Source organism: Pelophylax lessonae, assembly GCF_965119305.1.
Source record: "Pelophylax lessonae genome assembly, chromosome: 1".
NCBI classification, from domain to species: Eukaryota; Metazoa; Chordata; class Amphibia; order Anura; family Ranidae; genus Pelophylax; species Pelophylax lessonae.
Window position 1 is genome coordinate 178,087,483 of NC_138768.1, and position 24,081 is coordinate 178,111,563.

The 24,081-nt window shown below is 42.9% G+C and overlaps 1 protein-coding gene across 1 annotated transcript in view; it reads right to left on the reverse strand.

Moving 5' to 3' along the window:
- The window catches only part of TMEM232 (transmembrane protein 232), a 288,164-nt gene that overhangs the window by 11,199 nt on the left and 252,884 nt on the right, over window positions 1–24,081 (reverse strand). The window contains exon 12 of the mRNA XM_082243125.1: window positions 7,709–7,802. Within this exon, the coding sequence (XP_082099251.1) occupies window positions 7,709–7,802 (94 nt within the window). The remainder of the gene's footprint in view (window positions 1–7,708; window positions 7,803–24,081) is intronic.

The window sequence follows — 24,081 nt, forward strand, 5'->3', positions numbered from 1 at the left end:
GACCAAGTATTGCGATGCTGACCACTGGAGAAGGAACCCAAGTACACTGGTTGCTTTGCTACCAAGACTTCCATCACCCACACCTTGAAACCCCACTTCCTGCAATGCTGGCTCCTATCTTGCAATTAGACACCTCTACTGTAGTCAATGGCAACAGTGACACAGCCCTCCAAGGGTTAACTCAGACGCTTTTGGGACACCTGAATTGTATCTTCTCCATGTGATGTTTCCCCCCTTTGGTATTACCACATTATGTTATACACCATGCATGCACACCTTTAATGTGTCCTTAAACAACTTCAGACCAGGCAAAGTTCTTAACTGAATTCTCTTTACTTGGCATATCCTCCACAAGTACACCATAATACATCTTCTCCATACTGACAGTCTTTACATAACCCTGATGCCCCTGCCAATTGTTAGGTTGATTCCTTTCGGTGACCTGAAATCAGTCCATTTGTCATAAGTCAGCAAAGCAGATGATCAGATACATGTCTGACCATAAAGAAACTGGGACCAGATCATATGTATACAGTAGATCTTTAAAGTGAGATTTATTTACAGTGTATGTAAGATAACTACACACCAGAAAGCAATAAACATGAGAATGCATGGAAATCAAAATTGAAAGACAAAATGCAGAAACCTAAACATCTAACCAGGGCTCGAGTCCTGCAGGAACGCATGGGTACGGCATTCCCATACTTTTTTCACAGCAGGAACGCCGTTCCCATTACCATCTGCGTCCTGCAGGCAGGGCCGGTGTCAAGGGGGAAACACCAGCCATTAGACAATCCCCCGTTGTGCAGCTATTTCGAAAAAAATGTCTCCGGGCCCTCTGTGTTCCGTGGGAGTGGGGACAGTAAGTGGACTATTTTCTCAGTTTCAGGTTTAGGCAGATGAATCTGCCGCAGCGCGCTGCACAGTAGAAGCCTGGTCACCGGCCTCTTCAATATGAATAGACGATGGCAGGCTTGAAGCGCTGCGGTGGATTGATCCGCCAAAACCTTAAACTTATAAAATAGTCCACTTACTGTCCCCGCTCCCACAGAACACAGAGGGCCCCAGTGGCGTACCAACGGGGGGTGCGGGCAGGTGTCAGGCAGTTGTCCTGCCCGGCGCCGCTGGGCCGCCCGCATCTCTGTGTGAAGGCAGCTGCTGTGGTACCTCCTTCAGTCCACGCTGCTCGCGGGAGGGCGGCGGGAAGAAGGTGAGTGCCTGAGGAGCCCCGTGTGCTGGATAGGAGAAGGATGGGGCAGCTGCAAATAGATGAATTGATCTTTCCATATTCCTCCTGCTATTGCTGAATGCCTGAGTCTCCTCCTCTCAGCGGCTGCAGGAGGAATATGGAAAGATCAATTCATCTATATGCAGCTGCCCCATCCCCCTCCTATACAACTTATTTTGCTGGCCCCCCCAGTGCTCGTTAGCCCCCCCAATGCTCTCAACCCCTCCCCAGTGCTCTTAACCCCCCTCCAGTGCTCTTAACCCCCCGTCAGTGCTCTTAACCCCCCCATCAGTGCTCTTAACCCTCCCTCAGTGCTCTTAGCCCCCCAGTGCTCTTTAGCCCCCCTCAGTGCTCTTAACTCCCTTAAGAGCTCTTAACCCCCACCTCAGTGCTCTTAACCCCCTCTCAGTGCTTTTAACCCCCCCAGTGCTCTTAACCCCCCCCCCAGTGCTCTTTAGCCCCCCTCAGTACTCTTAACACCCCCCTGTGCTCTTAGCCTCCCCAGTGCCCTTAAGCCCCCCCCCCCCCGGTGCTCTTCAGCTCCCACAGTGCTTTTCATCCCCCCTATGCTCTCTGGCTCCCCAAGTGCTCTCCACCTCCCTGTGCTCCCTGGCTCCCCCTTCAGTGATTTCCAGTTCCCCCCCTACCCCTGTGCTCTCCACCCCCTGTATGCTTTCCAAACCCCCCCTTAATTCTCTCCAGCCCCCCCCTCCATGCCCTTCAGCTCCTCCAGTACTCTCTGCTTCCCCTGTGCTCTCCAGCCCCCCTAGTGCTCTTCTATCTTCTATCATGTCTGCAGTCTTTGACCTTCTTTTGTATCACGTCCACAGTCACTGACCATCTCTTGTATCATGTCCTTAGTCTCTGACCATCTCTTGTATCATGTCCTCAGTCACTGACCATCTCCTGTATCATGTCCTCAGTCTCTGACCATCTATTGTACCATGTCCACAGCCTCTGACCACCTCCTATATCATGTCCACAGCCTCTGACCACCTCCTGTACCATGTCCACAGCCTCTGACCACCTCCTGCATCATGTCCACAGGCTCTGGCCATCTCCTGTATCATGTCTGCAGCCTCTGACCATCTCCTGTACCATGTCCGCAGCCACTGACCACCTCCTGTATCATGTCCACAGGCTCTGGCCATCTCCTGTATCATGTCTGCAGCCTCTGACCATCTCCTGTACCATGTCCACAGCCTCTGACCACCTCCTGTATCATGTCCTCAGCCTCTGACCATCTCCTGTACCATGTCCACAGCCTCTGACCACCTCCTGTACCATGCCCACAGCCTCTGACCACCTCCTGTACCATGTCCACAGCCTCTGACCACCTCCTGTACCATGTCCACAGCTTTTGACCATCTCCTGTACCATGTCCACAGCCTCTGACCACCTCCTGTATCATGTCCACAGCCTCTGACCATCTCCTGTATCATGTCCACAGCCTCTGACCACCTCCTGTATCATATCCACAGCCTCTGACCATCTCCTGTACCATGTCCACAGCCTCTGGCCATCTTCTGCACCATGTCCACAGCCTCTGACCACCTCCTGTACCATGTCCACAGCCTCTGAACACCTCCTGTAGCATGTCCAAAGCCTCTGACCACCTCCTGTATCATGTCCACAGTCTCTGATCACCTCCTGTATCATGCCCACAGCCTCTGACCACCTCCTGTACCATGTCCACAGCCTTTGACCATCTCCTGTACAATGTCCACAGCCTCTGACCACTTCCTGTATCATGTCCACAGCATCTGACCATCTCCTGTATCATGTCCACAGCCTCTGACCACCTCCTGTATCATGTCCACAGCCTCTGACCACCTCCTGTACCATATTCATTACCCACAGCCTCTGACCATCCCCTGTACCATGTCCACAGCCTCTGACCACCTCCTGTAGCATGTCCAAAGCCTCTGACCACCTCCTGTATCATGTCCACAGCCTCTGACCACATCCTGTATCATGTCCACAGCCTCTGACCACCTCCTGTATCATGTCCACAGGCTATAACCACCTCCTGTATCATGTCCACAGCCTCTGTTCACCTCCTGTATCATGTCCACAGCCTCCCTCTGACCACCTCCTGTACCATATCCATTATCCACAGCCTCTGACCATCCCCTGTACCATGTCCATAGCCTCTGACCACCTCCTGTAGCATTTCCAAAGCCTCTGGCCACCTCCTGTAGCATGTCCAAAGCCTCTGGCCACCTCCTGTAGCATGTCCAAAGCCTCTGGCCACCTCCTGTATCATGTCCACAGCCTCGGACCACCTCCTGTATCATGTCCACAGCCTCTGACCACCTCCTGTATCATGTCCACAGCCTCTGACCACCTCCTGTATCATGTCCACAGCCTCTGACCACCTCCTGTATCATGTCCACAGCCTCTGACCACCTCCTGTATCATGTCCACAGCCACTGACCACCTCCTGTATCATTTCCACAGCCTCTGACCATCTCCTGTATCATGTCCACAGCCTCTGACCACCTCCTGTATTAGATCATGATCTGCAGAATTCCCTTTAATGTCAGAGTTCCCTTGCACTGTAAGGGGGGATCCTGCAGACTCTGATGTAAGGAGGAACTCCTTGCTGGCTGGGTGGATTAACCTGACCTTGACGTAAATGGAGAAATATGGCTTTTCACTTTTGCTTAACTTAAACACATTGCTAATAGCACTATCTGCATGATTATAGTTTAAATATTGATATTTGCACTGTTTAGCACAGAATATGGGCATTTTAGGTACTTTTGGGAGGGAATCTTGGGTGAGTTCCCACACTTTTTTTCCTAGGACTTGATCTCTGCATCTAACCAAATAAATAGGTGTATACAAATGTGACTCATGCAAGGCTGGGGAAAACTGGAGAAGTGGATAGGAAGAGGGATATTTAATTGGGAAAGGAACAACAGGGAATAAGGCAGCAGGGTACTGGGTACAGGACAAGAGCAAGATCAAGAGTAAATGGCAGCAGAGTCAAGCAGCAGCATGAGAAACAGGGTACAAGGCAGGAGCAGCCAAAACACTGATGAGAAGACATGCAACAGTCCAATCACATATCTCTCACAGGTCCTGCTCCTTTTTTATTGACAAACCAATCTCTCCTCGGTTTGCCTTCTCTTTTATTTATAAATCATCAGAGGGGGCAGCATTACGAACACCTTGGAGTAAGGCAAAACTGCTAACTCTTTAGGACCCTGAGGGCACCAACTCAAATACAGCCACATAGCACAGTTTAACAGCGGTAACATTTGAACACAAAATAAGGGAGCAGTATAAATGAGGTAGTCACATCTGCTTACATGCCCCCACCTAACACACACACACACACACACATGATTCCAGGAAACCTATTGTTGTAAGCAGAATGCACATCTAGAAGGACACCAGATCTTCCACTCCCATATGTACAAATCACTCTGCTCCTGATAACCCTTTCAAATTTTTAAGAGCAATTTCCTAAACTTTTGTCATGTGTCTGAGTTTGAACCTGGGTCCTTCTGTCTTTTGGCTGCGGCTCTGTTCCCTCACAACTGGGGAACCTGAATTGTGCAGTATACACCTTGCATATTACCTTTGCTCTTAGTACTATCTTCCAGCTGCAATCAATCCACAATCAGGCAAGTACTGGGGGGGCTGAGGAGGGAACTGCACATATAGAATGCATGAAGATAACAAACCTTCAGCCTTTACAACTACTTTAGATTTCAGGACTTCATGTGGACTTTGCCTGTTTGTTGGATCTGTTTCCCTGGGTGTGTGCTATACCTTTTGAACAGCTGAACTTCTGGTCTTTGAACTTTGAACTGATTCCTGGACTACTCTCTTTGCCTGATGATTTGAAATACTCTGCCAGTCTCTATATAACCCTGCCTGTCCCCGACTGAGCTTCTGGATTCTGACTTTAAAACTTGCTGTCAAGACTTGTTGCTGACCCGTCCTGCCTCACTACGTCTCACCCTCCCAGCCTGAGCTCTAGTCTGGACTAAACCTTTCAACAGGTACCTTACAACTTTGTCAATCACCTCAGGCAGTTTGATTAAATGTTAGGCAAGTGTAATCAGAAAGAAAGAAGATTGATTAGGATCAGTGTTTTGTACCTATTAGAGGGTTTGCATCTCCTTACCCTTCCTTGTTTTCAGATCTGATCTGAAGACATGTGCTCTTTTTACTGTAGCTAATACTGTGACTTCCAGTGATTACACAAGTGCATTGCAGCTGAGAAAAGATCATTTATGGCATAGCAGTGAACACATGGAATAAAACAGGAAGAAAAGTTGCCCAAAGCTCAACCCCTTTTCTGACCCAAACACTGTCTCGATCCAGCCTCTAATCTAGTCTCTAACATTACCTTAACCAATACCGTTGCTGACAATGCTGAAAGACCCCAGTCCTATGCTAAAATGTACCAGTTCTCCAAAAATCCCAGGACTCAAAAGTGCGAATTCATCTGCTTTTTGTAGGAAACATTCTTCATACTTCTATAGGTCAAACAGGGTTACCATTTATCCTGGGTAAAGCCCCGTACACACGTACGGATCGTCGTCATACAAACGTTCGTCTTTTCTCCCCGGGATGTCGGTGTCTGTTGAAAAGTGCAAAGACAGCACAAGGACAGCACAAGAATTTTGTCCGCAGACTTCAGCTGACTGCAGAAGTGATGTCATGTAATGGTTAACTTTCCCTGTGTTTTTTATTTTCTGAGCATGCCCAGTCTTGCAAATCTGCGGTCTGTCGGCTGATTTCTGTACTGACAGGCGAACAATCGTCCGTTCTGGTGTTCGCAGACAAAAATTTTCATGTTTGCAAGAAAGACTCTTGTCCGCGGATTGTGCGCAGACAGCTGTCGGAGGCACCATACTAACACGCGTACAATCGGCAGATCTTTCGTCCGCCGACGTTTGTATGACGACGATCTGTGCGTGTGTACGGGGTTTAAATCTAGTATTCTAGTAATCTAGTATCTAGGGAGGCTGCAAAATAATCTAAACTTTGATGTTTCTAGTATAACAGGGCTGAAGTTAGGAATAGAAGAAAATTAAAATAATCTGTGCTTATGATATTTGCCTTCCTTTTAAGATAGCATTTATGCACCGCCTATAATCTCCCAGATGAAATAGTTTTAGCAATAATACTAAAAAACCGGCGCAGCACTAAATAAATGTGAGCACATTTAAATAATCAAATAAATTTACTCCAACAAAAGTGCTAAACATAAATTGTGTGTCCCTTTTAGTCTGAGTTACATAAAGTGTTAGTACTGTAAACACTGTGACATAACATTGTTACAAAATATTTCCATAACCATGTTTATATTTAATCTATTGTGCAAACAATATTAAAGTGCTTTTTCAATACAAAAAGTGCTTCCAGTGCAATACTAGAACTTCACATTAATCTTAAAGTGCTTGTGCAACACACCTCTCTACCTCACCCTATGTGAGTTTCACTCACAAGATACTTTGTGAACCCCTATGAGAAATAAGAAGGTCACTAGCACTCATGTATAGGCTCCTGGTCTCCTCCTTTTACAGCTACCTAAGTTCCCTCCAAAACATATGCCTCCACCTCCAACCATTCTCAGGAGTTAAGACAAGAAGAGAGACCAGCAATAGTGTAATTCAGTTTTAATCATTTTTGAGACTGGTTTCCCTGCATCCAATTCGCATGTCAGGAGACTGTTACTGGCTATCAATGGAGCCAGTTCACACAGCTCAAGGACGGCTGCAGAGCGATTTGCAGATGGGTCCTGTGCATCTTCTGGTCCAATTGAGCTCCAAATTCTGTCAAAAATTTGGACAGAATTCGGACTTGAAATGGTGAAAAGGGACACCTGCTGCGAGGCGCTCCCCACACAGTGTGAGCCCCGCCTAAAAACAAAAATACAGCACTCACATAATCTCCATACAAGATCAGCCTTTTAACAACTAAGTGGCACCTTCACTTCCTAGTCAAAAATGGCCATGCATCTCACTTCACCTGAAGTGGCATTACCAGATGTGACGTCAAGAGTGTAGCTCCGCCCATGCTCTTGATGTCACATATGGATGCTATATGTGGTGATAAAAAATAGGGTGTTCTATGAATGGACAAGAGGGTAGGAGGGGTGGATAAGTGACAGTACAAACTTATATTATATTATACTGAAAGCATTTTGTCTAGCATGAATGAAACTGTAAAAAGTAAAAAAAATGGTATGTACCTAATGTGATTAAACTTGTTTTTACACAACAGATTTAAAAAAAAAAAAAAAACATGTTTGCCTGGAGTTTGCTTTATGATCCTAAACCTAAACTTTTCCCATGGGAAAGCAAAAAAACTTTATAAAACATTGTTCAATCTGCAAAGGCAATCAGATAACTCCCTGCATGAACATTCTACAATGTTTGTAATATCTGTGAAACAAAGTAATGACACTGGGATGGGAATTCGAGTGCACCGTGCTTTATCAAGATTGCTACGTACCTGATCTTCCATAACTTTTCGTAAGCCCATACTTGTACGTGTGATGAAATCTAATGGTGAAGGGGGAGATGGCTTATCAAACATAAGTTCTTGCCTGTTATAAAAATATAAACATGTTTGAAATTAAATATAATATATGTAAAATGTATACCACATTAAACATTAAAAATATTTATTTTGTATTTTAAAGAACACTTTTTTTTTACAATGCTTTGCCATTAGAAAGCAGCTGGTATGCAAAGTAGAAGGACTTCAATACATAACAAACTTCAAATTATAGGAGTAAATTACTTTTTCATGGGGCAGATTCCATGCAGAATTTGTTCCGATCAGCAAGGGATCAGCTCGCAGATCCTCTGCTGATTGGAGCAAAGCGGGCAGATGACACATCCATGTCCGCTCAGTTTCTGCAGAGCAGACACGAACAGAGCCTGCTCTGCTCTATGGACAGCGGGGAGTAAACAGACTCCACCTGTCTGTTTGCATGTGACTATCCTCCAATCTAATCTCCCTAAATGGAAGAGGACAAATTCCCTTGGTTTTTTTTTTTTCAGCGAATCAGATTAGACCCGGAGGTAGACCGATGTACACAGATACTAGTCCATAAACACCCACCTGCCCACAGGGACGCATGGCCCATCTAATCATGTCCACCTGAAAAGCTTACAGGCAGGCTAATTGGATCACCCATTTGAAAGGGGCCCTAACAAGTGTATCTAAGTTCAGCCAACTCTGTTCTCTCCCCTGTTCACTCTCCCTGCTAGGTATGCTGCATGCATCAGCTCTGTGTGTATTCCATCCCCCGCTCACCCCCCTATCCCTGCCACTGAGTAGTGAGGGACAGAAGGAACATCTAGCTCTCACTGTCTCCTTCTTTGTGGCTGTACTGTGACAGGAGAAGGATCTATGCGTGGGTTCCCCCACCCCAGGATCTTTAAGAGCTTCTCTGCGTAATTCCCCGCGCACTCCTCTGCTCTCCCCCTTTCCTTCTGGCAGTGTAGTGGATCCTAACAGAGCACAGAAGAAAAAAAGCCATTGGAAACATCAGAGAGGACTTGCTGTGCTGTGCTGCTGCACACTGCTGACTCATTAGAGAGACACATCCTTTGCCAACACACTTGAAGGGACTGTTCACATGCACCACCTAAAGGAGAGGCCCATCGAAAGCCAGCCAACATTGATTATTAGGCACCAGGTGCTTTCATCCAATTTCAGGAGTACCCCTTACACTAAAAACGCATACCCCCACCAACTATCGGGATTGTATGCATAAGGTACACACAAAGACAAGTTTATCCTTTTGAGTTAGTTCCTACCAGTAAGTCACACAGGTGTAACCAGATTTTAGTTTATGATCAAGTGTGTCAGAGGGCATTGAGCAGTTAAGGGAGTTGTGGCAGAACAAAGAACCCATCATCACCAGCGGTTCCTTCAGGGGTAAGTGCTACAGAAGGAACCTTTATTGAAGAAATATGGAGGCTGCCTCTGTTGAACTCCTTTTGAAAACGTAATTGTCTGGTTGTTATGTTCATTCAGTGGCTTTAGAAGATTTCTTAGTCACTGACCTGTAACAAGTATGCAGTCCAGAAATAAGGTTTTCATTCTGACTTTCCTGATCTGTATGCTTGTTTTAGGCCAGTGTCTTGGAAAGTATTGAAGCCAAAATATTAATATAACAGCTGGACAACTAGCATTTTTTCTTAACTGGCGTAACATGAAGTTGCATATAATTTAAAATTGATTTGTCCCTTTGGTCTGTTAATTATACCTTTCAAAGTGCCCTATGCATATGCACTGACAGGAGACAAAAAATAAGGCACAGAGCTTCTAATAATCTTTCACAGCTGAAATTCAGCACCACAGTCATCAGTTCCATTTGTTCCATGAGAATAGAGGCAACAGAAATGGTGCTAAGATTCCTTTTAACGGATTTGATCCACTTAGACATGATTTGACAAAGTAACAGCATAGCCAAATTAGATTACAGGGCAGAATCTGCCAGTGGGAAAGAATTTTCAGTCGGTTGGGTCCTGAAAAGCGGGTGTATCCTCCACCAATGTAGTATTTGCCTTAAGTACGACTGAATCAACAGTGTGAACAAACTAATTAAATTAAATTAAATCTACCCCAAACAGGTAGCAAGCATTTAGGAAAGCAAACAACCTATGAGGGCTTTTCCAAATTTCTATAGAAACAAATGGAAAAGCAGGTGCAAAGGTAAAAGAAAATGCAAGGACCAATATTACCCAAGGCTGGAAAAAGCATCCGTAGAAGCTACAGATTGATTCTCTTGCTTCAACTTCCACTGCATCTACAAGAGCTAAAATGGTCTCCTTTATTGTGGGATTAATAGCAGAAGCCTGTGACTTCTCAGGAGTATCCTCATTCTAAAAAGATTTGAGTGACAAAGTCTTTGGCCCAGGGCTCAGTAGCCTCCTAGGCAGTTGGTAAATCAGCAACAGAACTGACTGGAAAGGGCACGGGAGTGTGCATTTTGTGGGCATGTGAGGTACAGGCCCAGGGTAAGAGGCAAGGCCTCATGTATTCACAAAGTCAGACAGTTGGTAGCAGGTGAGGGTCAGTGACTAAAAGGCAGGATGGCCAAAAAGGACAAAAGTCACTGTAGAAGGGCAGCAGGACTAAAGATCAAACTCCCACATCCTTTTAGGACACAAGCAAAAAATTAGGCTTACTAGTAGTAGATGTATACATTGGGCTGTCTAATTTGAAGGTTTAAGTCTTCTTGTGTGTCTCAATTTATTTTCAACATGAACATTTACTTTTTCTGGATTTATTAGAAAATGTGCTGTGCATATCCACTGAACACTCTGCATAATTGTATTTAATTCTAGTATTGTCATCATCTCTTGTGCTTGCTGTCACCAACATTTGAGCTGGCTACATGTCTAACAAGGGCTCTTCAGTGTCTGGCATATCAAACAGCTTCACGTCCTTTTCTTGCATATTTAACATGATGTACTGTAAATTTGTGATAATTCAGTAGCTGTTCAAACCAAAAACAGAACAAAGGATAATTTCCCAAGAGGAACCAATCACATACTAGAAATCTTAACCAAAAATAAATGTTTGTACTTGGATAAATGTAAAAATATGCAATCTATAACAAAATATAGGACTTTCCTAAAAATTAGCATCTTTTTTGGCATATTACATCTTTACTGTCTTTTTATATATGTGATCTTAGCACTGAAAGGTTTCACCTAACTGTAAATGGTACTTATATTTATTTTTAGTATATAGGGATTAACTTTTAAAATAGAGGGACACTCATTAATTACTAACAACATTTTAGCTACAGCATACATGTGTAATGTTTAGGGAGCTTTACAGAATAAATGCCACCGAAAAATAATATATCAGCTGTAGGTGCCTGATTGGCTATTGGCAGCAGCGGGAGCGATTGTCAATCACAGCCAGTGAGCCAATCAGGAGATGGAGGGGGCGGCACTAAACCGCAGCTCCGTGTGTGAATGGACACACAGAGCAGCGGCTTGGTATGGGTGCCCCCATAGCAAGCTGCTTGCTGTGGGGGCACCCAACAGGAGGGAGGAGCCAGGAGCACCGGCGTGCGACCTGAGAAGAGAAGGATCCGGGCCGCTCTGTGCAAAATCACTGCACAGAACAGGTAAGTATAACATGTTTATTATTTTAATGAAAAAAAAAAAAAAAGCTTTACAATCACTTTAAGTTTTGATAGAGGGTTTAACCTTTCCCCATTTTATCCCAAATGTAAAATGTTTAAGCTATAGTTGGGCTTTAAACAATAAAATTAATTTGAAAATTGTATCAGCAAGTGACATTTTAGAATCTCTATCACATAGATCTTCTGCTTAAAGTCCCTGAAAGATATAAAATAATCTGTTAGGTAGTTTAACTATCTTGTATCTACAGGGAAAGTGGTATCTAAAAAAGAGTTTAGCAGGTGTGAAGACCTGGAAACTCAGATAGCAATCTCACCATTGGAGACTCAAAAAGGGGAAAAAAAAAGTTAAGTGGTTTAACTCTCCAACATCTCAGCAAACAGCACAACTGTACTCTCCATTTCAGTCTATTTAAAGCATGCCATTGGTTGACCAATGTAAGGTATATCAAGGCTCTTAGATGCGTTGTGTTTGGCTAATCTCTGGGTCGCTGGCCTTTTACATATTGACCCTAATTAAACCCTGCCTTCCCAGAAATGTTTACATTTGCCTTGACTTAACTCCTATTTCTTCTGCCCTGGCACGTGGCTTATAAACTTCCTAGTATTGGCATATTGCGTAACAATGTCTCTGCATCTGACCCGCTGGGTAAACCCATGACTTGATTGTACATCTGTCCTCCTGGCATTTCTTTTAGGTATGTCTTCTTTAGATATTATTTGTTAGTGTGGGGTCACTCAGTTCATATTCTGGATCATAAAAATATGTGGGTATTAGCACCTGATTCTGAAGGTGCTAATTGTGTTTAATTACTAAATGAGTAGAAGCTATTCACTAAGAAATTCACTTCACTTTGAATACCCAATCACGTACTAGCAAAAATCCTGTTTTAATTTCCCTTGTACATGATTGGTTATTCAGAGCAAACACAGGTTCACCCTTTTTGGCAACATTAACTTTAAAAGGGAACATTCACTTTGTTAAAGCGTAACTCCACTTTTGTTGAGAAAAAAACATTCCCCTCTGGGTGATCTCTGTACATTGCAAGGGTTTTAACAAACTTTGTTGCAGATTCCTACCTTTTGTTATTCTGAAGAAATCATTGTTTGTTCCTCTGTGCTGAGTGGGTCAAATGGGAGTGGTTTCATAATTATCTGTCAGCTGTGGCAGCTGCAGGGCTCTAACGAGGAAAGCTGTTGGGCCTGCATCCCTTTAGACGTGTTCCTATTGGGAGTATCTCACTAAAAATGACATTTTTGTTGCAGGGGATGCCAGAAATCTGACTTGTATCTAAGGCAGACTTCTGGGAAAATTGGTGAGCCAATCACACAAGCAGGAAATTATGTTTCTGGGTGTGGTCAGTACACATTCTGTGTATAGAACACCTCCAGGTAGCCCTATTGCATTGCATTTTCAGAAAATTACAACAGCTGCAGATTTGAAAAGGAAAGGTCATTTCTAATTACATTCAATTACAACTTAAGACCCATTTCACTGCTCCCATTCACTTCTAAACTTCTAGAACGCTTAGTCTACAACCGTCTCAGCTCCTACCTCAGTGAAAATAACCTTCTTGATCCCTTACAGTCTGGCTTTCGCTCGCAGCACTCTACAGAAACTGCCTTACTAAAACTCACAAACGATCTACTAACTGCTAAAACCAATGGCCACTACTCCATACTTCTATTACTCGACCTTTCTGCGGCCTTTGATACTGTTGACCACCCGCTCCTTCTTAATAAACTCTGTTCCCTTGGCCTCCAAGATTCTGCTCTATCTTGGTTCTCCTCCTACCTATCACAGAGCTCCTTCAGTGTTACCCACAACTCTACCTCCTCCTCCCCATTGCCCCTTTCTGTGGGGGTTCCCCAAGGCTCTGTTCTTGGACCCCTCCTCTTCTCTATCTACACCGCCTCCCTTGGTCACCTGATAACCGCCCACGGCTTCCAATACCATCTATACGCCAATGACACTCAAATCTATCTGTCTACTCCTCACCTCACTCCTTCAGTCTCCTCTCGCATTGCTAACTTACTTACTGACATATCAACATGGATGTCGCACCACTTCCTCAAACTAAATCTCTCTAAAACTGAGCTGGTAATATTCCCTCCCGCCCATGCAACCATCAATCCCTCCCCTCATGCCAGGGTACTAGGTGTAATCCTGGACTCTGACCTGTCCTTTCAGCCCCAAATCTAATCATTGTCAAAAGCTTGTAGACTTCACCTCCGCAACATCTCTAAAATTCGCCCCTTTTTAACAACTGAAACCACCAAGCTACTCATTCACTCCCTAGTTATTTCTCGCCTCGACTATTGCAACTCCCTTCTCATAGGCCTACCACTTCATAGGCTATCCCCTCTTCAGTCTGTCATGAACGCTGCTGCCAGGCTTATCCACCTTACCAACCGCTCAGCGTCTGCCTCCCCTCTCTGCCAATTCCTACACTGGCTCCCGATTGCCCAGCGAATTAAATTCAAAATACTAACCACAACATACAAAGCCATTCACAACTCTGTCCCGAGCTACATCACCAATCTTGTCTCCAAATATCACCCAAATCGTCCTCTCCGCTCCTCTCAAGACCTCCTACTCTCAAGCTCCCTTGTCTCCTCCTCTCATGCTCGTCTCCAGGATTTCTCCAGGGCCTCTCCCATCCTCTGGAACGCTCTACCTCAACTTGTACGGCTATCTCCTACTCTACTTGGAAAAAAGAGCAAGTTGGGCATATAAACAGGGGACTTTTTAAATTGGGTGCTGGTATATAGATAGTACCAAGAGAAACAGATAATTATAAAAATCAAAAAAGTTTATTTTATTTAGAAAGAAAAAGAAAATCATAAAATGTATGCTGTATCAACAGAATACAAATAACAATATCACCATATTGCATTTAAAAACAGTTACAGTTAACAGACATATTTCATTGGTGTCAATTATAGGTAAATATCGAGTCCTACACAAGGGTAGATAGTAAATACCATATACCCTATACCCATCCAAAAGAAGGTGTCTGTGCAGGAAAACGATGTTGCCCACAAATTTAACCACTTTAGCCCCAGCCCTATTTCGGACACTTTTTGTTCACAAGTTAAAACCAGTATTTTTTCCTAGAAAACTAATTAGAACCCCCAAACATTATATATATTTTTTTAGCAAAGACTCTGGAGAATAAAATGTCGGTCATTGCAAAATTTTTTGTCACGCGGTATTTGCGCAGCGGTCTTTAAAACGCCATTTTTTTGGAAAAAATTTGAAAAATCACATTTCACTGCATTTAAAAAATACTAAACAGTAAAGTTAGCCCATTTTTTTTGTATATTGTGAAAGATGATGTCACGTCGAGTAAATAGATACCAAACATGTTACGGTTTAAAATTGCGCCCCCCCGTGGGATGGCGACAAACTACGGTCAATAGAGATCTCAATCTGCGACGCTTTAAATTTATTTAACGGTTACCAGTTTAGAGTTAGAGTGTAGCTCTTTTTTTTTAATTATTGCCCACGCTCTGGCGATCGCGGCGATACCTCACATGTGTGGTTTGAACAGCGATTTCATTTGCGGCTCGACTTGCGTATACGTTTTTTTTTGTGCGCGAGCTAACGGTGACGGGGACGGCTAAATTTTTTTTTTTTTTTTTTTTTCCTATTTATTTTTTCTTTTTTTTTAAACTTTATTACAGGTTTTTAAAAAAAAAAAAATCTGATCACTTTTATTGCTGTCACAAGCAATGTAAACATCCCTGGTGACAGCAATATGTCGTGACAGGTACTCTTTATGGAGGGATCGAGGGTCTAAAAGACCCTAGACCCCTCCACTACACTTCCCTGTATGCAAAACGCCGAAAACGGCATTTTTGCATACAGCCGTTTTTCAAATCTGCCGCCTTTTGCAGCACAGTAACCCGGACGTGACGTCATGGACGCCGCCTCCGGGTTACGTCATCGGAGACCCGATCGATGCCGTTTCCGGCATTCATCGGGACTCCATCCAGCCGGCGGACGTGCCGGCTGGGTGCTCGGGGCTCCCGGTGGGACGGTAGCCCCGAGCAAAGCCGCGGAAGGCGGCGGGAGGGGGGGGACGTCCCCTCCCGCCCCCCCGGGTAACGATCGAGCGGCTCCCGAGCCGCATCGATCGTTACCGACGGAAAGCCGACCGTCGGCTTCAAACAACGGTACCGGGATGATGCCTCTAGCTAGAGGCATCATCCCGGTATAACCCCGCAAAGTCTGATGACGTAGAGGTTACGTGACTGGTAGTAAAGTGGTTAACCCGACATGTTTCACGGCCCTATCGCCGCTTCCTCAGGGGTATTTTTTGGGGGTTCACTCAATAAATGGTTCAAATGAAAACACTAGAGTAGAAGAAACAAAGTAATGAATACATACATACAAAAACATGTATATTATTAAATACAAAAATCCAAAAAATCAAGATATAATGTCATATAAATATCAGGCATAATAAAAGGCCTATATCTCACACCTGTCTGGCAAAAGGTCAACCGCACAATGATGCAGATCCTGGACCACAAGGTAAGGGGAAGACCCCCCCGGGACGAACACGGGAGCCCGACCAGAAAAAAGGGGACAAGAACAGGCGATCCCTGAAAACTAATTTCTTCAGGGAAGCCTATCACACCGCCAACTAATCTGCCATCAGCTCATTCCCTATTGTATATGTACTGTCTCCCTCTAATATTGTAAAGCGCTGCGTAAATTGCTGGCGCTATAGAAATCCTTATTAATAATAATAATAATAATAATAATATGATTTGTGTCGCAATTGTGTACGCTATATTGTTTTTCTTTATTTGCTGATTTTTTTTCCCCCACGAAAGTGGAGTTACCCTTTCAGTAAACAGCTTCTTCTTCTTTCAATACCACCCCACTGACCCTATTACAATCATACCAGGACACAAACATTAACACAGGGGTAGCAATTGTGAAAGCCCAACAAGCTTCTGCCATGTTGTGGCAGGAAACTAGAGTACCTTGAGAAAACATCTACAAAGGTTCGTGGAGAACTTGCATACCAGAGCCTCATGCCTTTAGTGCAAGAATACCAACCACTTGGCAGCATTGCTGTTATTGTTATTAGTATTGTTAAGTTAAAATAAAAAACATAAAAGACATCTAACCTTCAGTATTTGAAATAAAGGTACCATCAAATAAAACAGTGATGGGAAAGGGTCAAAAACAATGGCGATTTTCATATACATATAGTGATATTATTCTTTAATAGTTCTTCAGATAGTTGGTGTGTTAATTAAAGGCCTTTAATTTCTCCCCAACTTGTCAGTTTCACACACTCTTAGTTCTAATATACCTAATTAATTTTGTGATGAAGACAATAGCTCTAATTCCTTTCATGAATAGCAGTGTATGAATACATTTCAAAGTCACTCACACGAGGCATCTTGTATACTTAATTTTCAAGAACAATGTCAAAGCCTAACTTCAGTATTTGGAAAGGGAATCTAATTATCGAGTGATGCAACCTTGCAAATTAATGGTCATGAAGTTTGATTCTAATCCAGTTCAATCTCCTGGGAAGTAACTTGATGCTTTCAAGAAATAGTGGGTCGTATATTATTAGCTACAGTGTGTACTCAAAGGCTACATTTGTCTTCTTTATTTCAAAACTAGCGTAAAGGTTAAACTACATGGGAGATTTTAATGTCATGCTACCAAGTGATTTAGCCTCTTGTTAACAATCACCTCATTTTCAACACATTGATTACCACTTGTTGTTATCAAGCTGTTTGTCCACAGGAAGTCTAACTACTGTGCGGTCTAGCTCTAAAGCCATTAAAGGAAACATGTCATGAGAGAAATATGGAAGATGCCATTGCTGACCTACTTATAAAAATTCAATTTGGCTGTCAGGCTGACCTTCTGGTTTCGTCCTTTCTAAGCTACTCACCTAGAAAAAGAATTGTGATCAGAAGTCCTGAGTTTACTATGGCTTCATGTAGTCCATACAAACAAAAGAAAACAATTACAACTGATTGGCATCCATCTTATTGACAGGCTGGACCCCTTTACACAATATCTAGATACAGCCATATAGAAAGTTGATTGTGTAGTAGTTTTTGGAGTTTTATATATTAAGCACTGGAATACCAGCTGTACTACCCCTTTATTACCAGGCCATTTTCAGTTTTTAGTGCTGTGACAGCTTGCCTAACAATGACTCTGTCATCTAACACTGTATGTATCCAAATACATTTTATATTACTGTTTTGAGACAGATAAAGCTTTGTTTTCTGGTATTTAATAACTGTAGAGTTTTTATTTTTTTACTATAAAAAGTAAGCAAGACCATGATTTTTGAAAAAATAGTTTACCTATAATGAATTAAAAATACAGGGGAGTATAGAAGAGTAAAGAACCTTTTTTTAAAGCAGACACCCAAAGGTAATCTAATTTTTTTTCACAATTTTTTGTAAATGAAGAAACATGTCGATTTTAGGGGGGGGGGGGGGGGGCTTGAGAATGGTGCAGATACGCTAAATGTACAGCTTATATAAAGAGGAAGGAGTTATTGTACTGGTCACATACAGTGGCCAAATGTACTGTAGATGAAAGGGTTCATGTTTGGATGTGTAGGATAATGGAAGTGAAAGGAATATTATACAGGGCCTCTTGGGGACAGCATGGAGATAGTATGTGTAGGAAAGAAGGGGTGCATAAAAAAGGTACAAAAAAGGATCCCTGTATTACTGAAACATTAATAATGCTGCAGCTGCTGATCCATTCATTCTGTCCTCATTCACAAGTATTATTTCTCTTCTTTCCTTTTTGTAACGGGAGAAGAATCGATCAACACTGTAGATAGTGCAATGTGATCACTGTGATGACCAATCACAGTGATCCTATGGTACCCATGGATCAACTCAATACAGTATCTCTGTGTACAGTCTAAAGACAACTCAGTACACAGCAATTTATAGGTTGATTGGTTGCCAGATGGCCATATATACACTGCTGTTTATGGTGGGTACTTGTAGTGTCACTGTGAGGAATAATATGGGGATGCACTCACCAGAAGTAGTGGGTCTTAGATACCGTACGGTATTAAGACCTAATAAGCCTTATGGCCACCTGGGCCAGGGAGGTCACTGCTGGGCTTTGTAGTCCCGTGGCGATCCGGAATCCCTGTCCTGGATGGCCTGGATCCTCAGGGTCTGATCAGGGTAAGAAGTAAAAAAGGCTCCAGATAGCGCAGTACCGTCAAATAATCTTTAATAAAGTGTGCAGGTTCACAGTACATAAAAACCGGAGAATGGTGAGTACCGGCTTGCGTTCCACCCAGGCTCCCGTGACGTGTGCAGCGTGCGTTCCCCCTTACGCGTGTTTCGTCAGTGATTTTATTTATATTTATCATCACCTCCTTTATCCATAGCATTTATTCTACTGTGTTATATATATCATTGGATTTCATAATCTCTGTAATTTATACTTCAGCACTTTACACAAATGCCTACCATCTTTTAAACCCAGGATATCATCAAGTTATTGTCCATTCCTGGATTCACTCCAGCAAGCGCTATAGAAAACCTCAAATTACTTTTGGGGTCTTACCTTATATTCCTATTCTTTGTAAAATTATCAATCCAGCACATCTTCTATTGAACCCACTTCCTATGAGCCCAAGGTGTCATGGCTACACCCCTGTCTTGGATTCAGAGAAGAATATTGTATAAAGCAGAACCACATCATTGACTGATACCAGTTTCTGCAGCATTTAGGATCCACCCATCCGACAAATAAAGTGAAGAGTGCCTGTGACATCACCAGCCCATATCAAAGGCACTTGGAAAAAAGGCAAGTATAAAAATAAAAAATAAATGGTGGGAGTGCTTTAATGGCAGGGAGGCAAATTGATAGAAGGGGGCCTCTCAGCCCAAGCTTGTGTTGTAATGCGTCTGCTTAAATGATTTTATCTAGCAAAACCCCAAGAAATATATTAATATTTCACTTTTACACTGGTTGTTGTCCAGAAACCCAGACATGCAGGCTAAATCTGACAAAATTAAAAAAAAAAAAAATGTGGCTGAAAAGGGTCTCTGAAATAAATGAGATGAAGGACCTGGTAGGCACAATGAGGGGTCTTTGAGACAAATTCCTCAAGGGTCTACTTTAAAAGCTCGGAGAAGTACCTATCTCTGTTGGGTTGAATTGTCTTCCTGTGGCATCTGGGGGTCACTTTTCTGGCTTGCTGAGCCAGGGAAAACAGAGGGGGGGATGCAGGCTCTATTCCTCTCCATACTCTCACTCCACCCCCCCTGTTTTTTCTTTTCTTCTTTTTTCCCCCCTGCCCCCCCCCCCCCCCCGTTTCCCTTTCCCCTCTCTTTTCTCTCTACTTACAAACTGAAAATCACAAGGTACAGAGACAACTTACTGCCTAGTCCCATGGTCCCCTGGGGTATTTTGGCATGTACTATTTATCCCTTTCAGCTGGGATCCCGCTGCTCTGATAGACTTTGTATTTTATTGCAATTTGATTTTGAAGTAACATAGTTCCCTTTTGTTGAACCTTTGACTGTACATGTTGTTATCTCTGATGTTCATACCACGCTTTTTCTGTATTGTTGCCTTGTGATGAAAAGAACGAAATTGAAAAAAAAAAAAAGTAAACTTCCAAAGAGTCCACACTGGTATGCTACTATTGTCTTGAAATCATCAAAACCATTGGATTTAGGAAATAATTGCAGTAAATACTAAAGCCACCTAATATTAAATACAATATTGGGCTTAGCTTGAGGCAGGGACTGGTTAGTTTATATACTCTATACTCTACTTACAGAGTAATGGTAATATGTAATCCACCAAAAAGAAAAAACAATGAATGGAAATACATTTGATTAATTTAAACATTAGTCCACCTTTACAATAAACATCTTAGTGAAGCCTTTCTTAAACATTTTAACACAGGGGAATTCTTGAAATAACTTTCTGGTCCCAGAAAACCCCTGCTAATAAATTACAAAACTACAACTCACTGCACATTAGTGTGATGGTCAGGGTTGGTCAAACTGTTCCTTGCATTTGTGTTCAGCGGGAAGAAAACCACCTCTTAAGCTGGATACACACTATCCTACTTTTGTGGTTAGATTTCCTTCAGATTTACCTTTTCTATGTAGTGCAGGGGCCTGCCAGATTGCATACAAATTGAAAGTGTTTAGGTTTGACCTCATATTATATGGTTTTGGTAAGTCTAAAGGAAAAAGTCTTCAGAAAATCTTATAGTGTGTATGGCCATTAACAGATAGCTAAAAAGATCACTGGGGTCAATGGGAACACATCTGACAGGCAGAAATTGCTCATTGCTCAAGGCGACCTCTGGAAAAACCTTAGTTAAGAAGGGCTCTGCTGATGCATCCAAGGGTTCTAAGTAGATAATTAATCATATAATAATCCTCAATAACTGCCTGAGATCCCACATGCCAATTTAAACTGGGTCGACCACCCTATGAATGATATAAATGAAGTTCAAAAACATACACAATTTATTGCTTGCACATAAATCCATAAATGTCAAACGAGCATAGAGACTCACAGTATCTCGATCCTATTAAAAAAGTAACCCCTAAACTTCATTGTACTCTATGTGAATCTATGTGGATATCCCATATGCCTATGAGATTCACAGGTTTTATCCCACTTCTTCAGGACATGGGTATTCCTACATTTTCTGGTTTCCACCATCAGGGCACACATTGATAGCCTAACTCTAAAAAAGCATACATGTATATAACTATATGTATATAATAAATCAGTGTGCAGAGTAGAGAAATGTTGCATCCTTTAAATCGCCTACCTGTAGGCCACCTGCAGCTTACACAATGCCTGCATAGAAAACTTTCATTCGACAGCATTCTTGAATTAATGCAGAATGGATGAAAGGTTAGGCAGCTCAAGAAAAAGGCAATGCAGTCACGTGTATGGGCCATCTAATCTTTTACAGCAGGGTTCACTAAATGGCAGGCCGCAGGCACTGGGGAAACTGGGCAAAGAGGGTGCTGTGATGGGTAAAGGGGGCACTGTGATGTGTAAAGGGGGCACTGTGATGTGTAAAGGGGCATTGTGATGTGAAGGGTACTGAGGGCACTGTTTGACTGCTTTAAAGGAAAGACTATGATGTGAAGGGGGACTGTGGACACTGATGTAAAGGAAGATTTGTGATGTTAAGGGCGGGTTTTAATGTGAAGGGGGGCTGAGGACAGTGATGTACAAGGGGGACTGTGATGTAAAAGGGGACTGTGATGTGTTATAGCGCAAACATGAGATTCAGGAGCATAGAGACTCACAGTATCTCGATCCTATTAAAAAAGTAACCCCTAAACTTCATTGTACTCTATGTGAATCTATGTGGATATCCCATATGCCTATGAGATTCACAGGTTTTATCCCACTTCTTCAGGACATGGGTATTCCTACATTTTCTGGTTTCCACCATCAGGGCACACATTGATAGCCTAACTCTAAAAAAGCATACATGTATATAACTATATGTATATAATAAATCAGTGTGCAGAGTAGAGAAATGTTGCATCCTTTAAATCGCCTACCTGTAGGCCACCTGCAGCTTACACAATGCCTGTATAGAAAACTTTCATTCGACAGCATTCTTGAATTAATGCAGAATGGATGAAAGGTTAGGCAGCTCAAGAAAAAGGCAATGCAGTCACGTGTATGGGCCATCTAATCTTTTACAGCAGGGTTCACTAAATGGCAGGCCGCAGGCACTGGGGAAACTGGGCAAAGAGGGTGCTGTGATGGGTAAAGGGGGCACTGTGATGTGTAAAGGGGGCACTGTGATGTGTAAAGGGGCATTGTGATGTGAAGGGTACTGAGGGCACTGTTTGACTGCTTTAAAGGAAAGACTATGATGTGAAGGGGGACTGTGGACACTGATGTAAAGGAAGATTTGTGATGTTAAGGGCGGGTTTTAATGTGAAGGGGGGCTGAGGACAGTGATGTACAAGGGGGACTGTGATGTAAAAGGGGACTGTGATGTGTTATAGCGCAAACATGAGATTCAGGAGCATAGAGACTCACAGTATCTCGATCCTATTAAAAAAGTAACCCCTAAACTTCATTGTACTCTATGTGAATCTATGTGGATATCCCATATGCCTATGAGATTCACAGGTTTTATCCCACTTCTTCAGGACATGGGTATTCCTACATTTTCTGGTTTCCACCATCAGGGCACACATTGATAGCCTAACTCTAAAAAAGCATACATGTATATAACTATATGTATATAATAAATCAGTGTGCAGAGTAGAGAAATGTTGCATCCTTTAAATCGCCTACCTGTAGGCCACCTGCAGCTTACACAATGCCTGCATAGAAAACTTTCATTCGACAGCATTCTTGAATTAATGCAGAATGGATGAAAGGTTAGGCAGCTCAAGAAAAAGGCAATGCAGTCACGTGTATGGGCCATCTAATCTTTTACAGCAGGGTTCACTAAATGGCAGGCCGCAGGCACTGGGGAAACTGGGCAAAGAGGGTGCTGTGATGGGTAAAGGGGGCACTGTGATGTGTAAAGGGGGCACTGTGATGTGTAAAGGGGCATTGTGATGTGAAGGGTACTGAGGGCACTGTTTGACTGCTTTAAAGGAAAGACTATGATGTGAAGGGGGACTGTGGACACTGATGTAAAGGAAGATTTGTGATGTTAAGGGCGGGTTTTAATGTGAAGGGGGGCTGAGGACAGTGATGTACAAGGGGGACTGTGATGTAAAAGGGGACTGTGATGTGTTATAGCGCAAACATGAGATTCAGGACTGCCAAAAGAAAATTTTATAAACTGGATCCCCGTGAATCTTAGTTCAGGACCCCTGCTTTACAGTGTCACCCCCACCCCTCCTGTCTGAGCATAATGATCCCTGCTGTCAGCCACACTGAACCCTGGAATATGTAATTTAAGCACCAATTACTGAAGTACAGCACTACATTACAGAGGGACAGTCTGGAAAAAAAGCTCTAGGGATAATTTTTTTAATTAGCTCAGAACCACAGTGCACCCAAATGAAAGAGTAACTATGTCACTGTGCATATGTTGATTGTCATCGTTAACAGCTTTATTAACTGCAAATGTTTATTTTATAGTCTAACTAACCCTCTAAAAGGTTTAAACTTAAAGTCTTACGAAACCCACAACAGTAAAATCAGTCTATATATGGAGTAAAGCATGCTTGTTATACTCACTGTGGAACCTAAGGGGTTAATCCTCTGCATTGTGTAAAATGGCTGTTTGATCTATTATGCACAGATCCTCCTCTTCTTCCACTGACTCCAAAACAGGTCCTGATAAGACAGAGCCATTGGAGTCAGGCTGTGCATGCTCAGGTTGGTGTGTATTGCTAGAGAGTTTTTTTTCTTGGGAGAGTGCATGTGATCAGCAAAGGGCCAATCAGTACTGTCCAGACAGAGGGTCAGGGGTCCTGCATTCTGACTAGACAACCTTTGCTGTATAAAAACTCCTCCTACAAGCTTTAACCAGGTACTGATAGAAGTCACAAGACTGCTATATACTGCTGATGAGAAAAGGTATTTATCAGTTTATACTTACTAAAACTATTTAGTAACACTTTAGAGAAATTTCACCTTTCAAATTAGGTTTTCCCCACCTGTCTTTTTGTTGCTATTATCATGTACTTACATCCCTCACCCATGTGCAGACAGAGA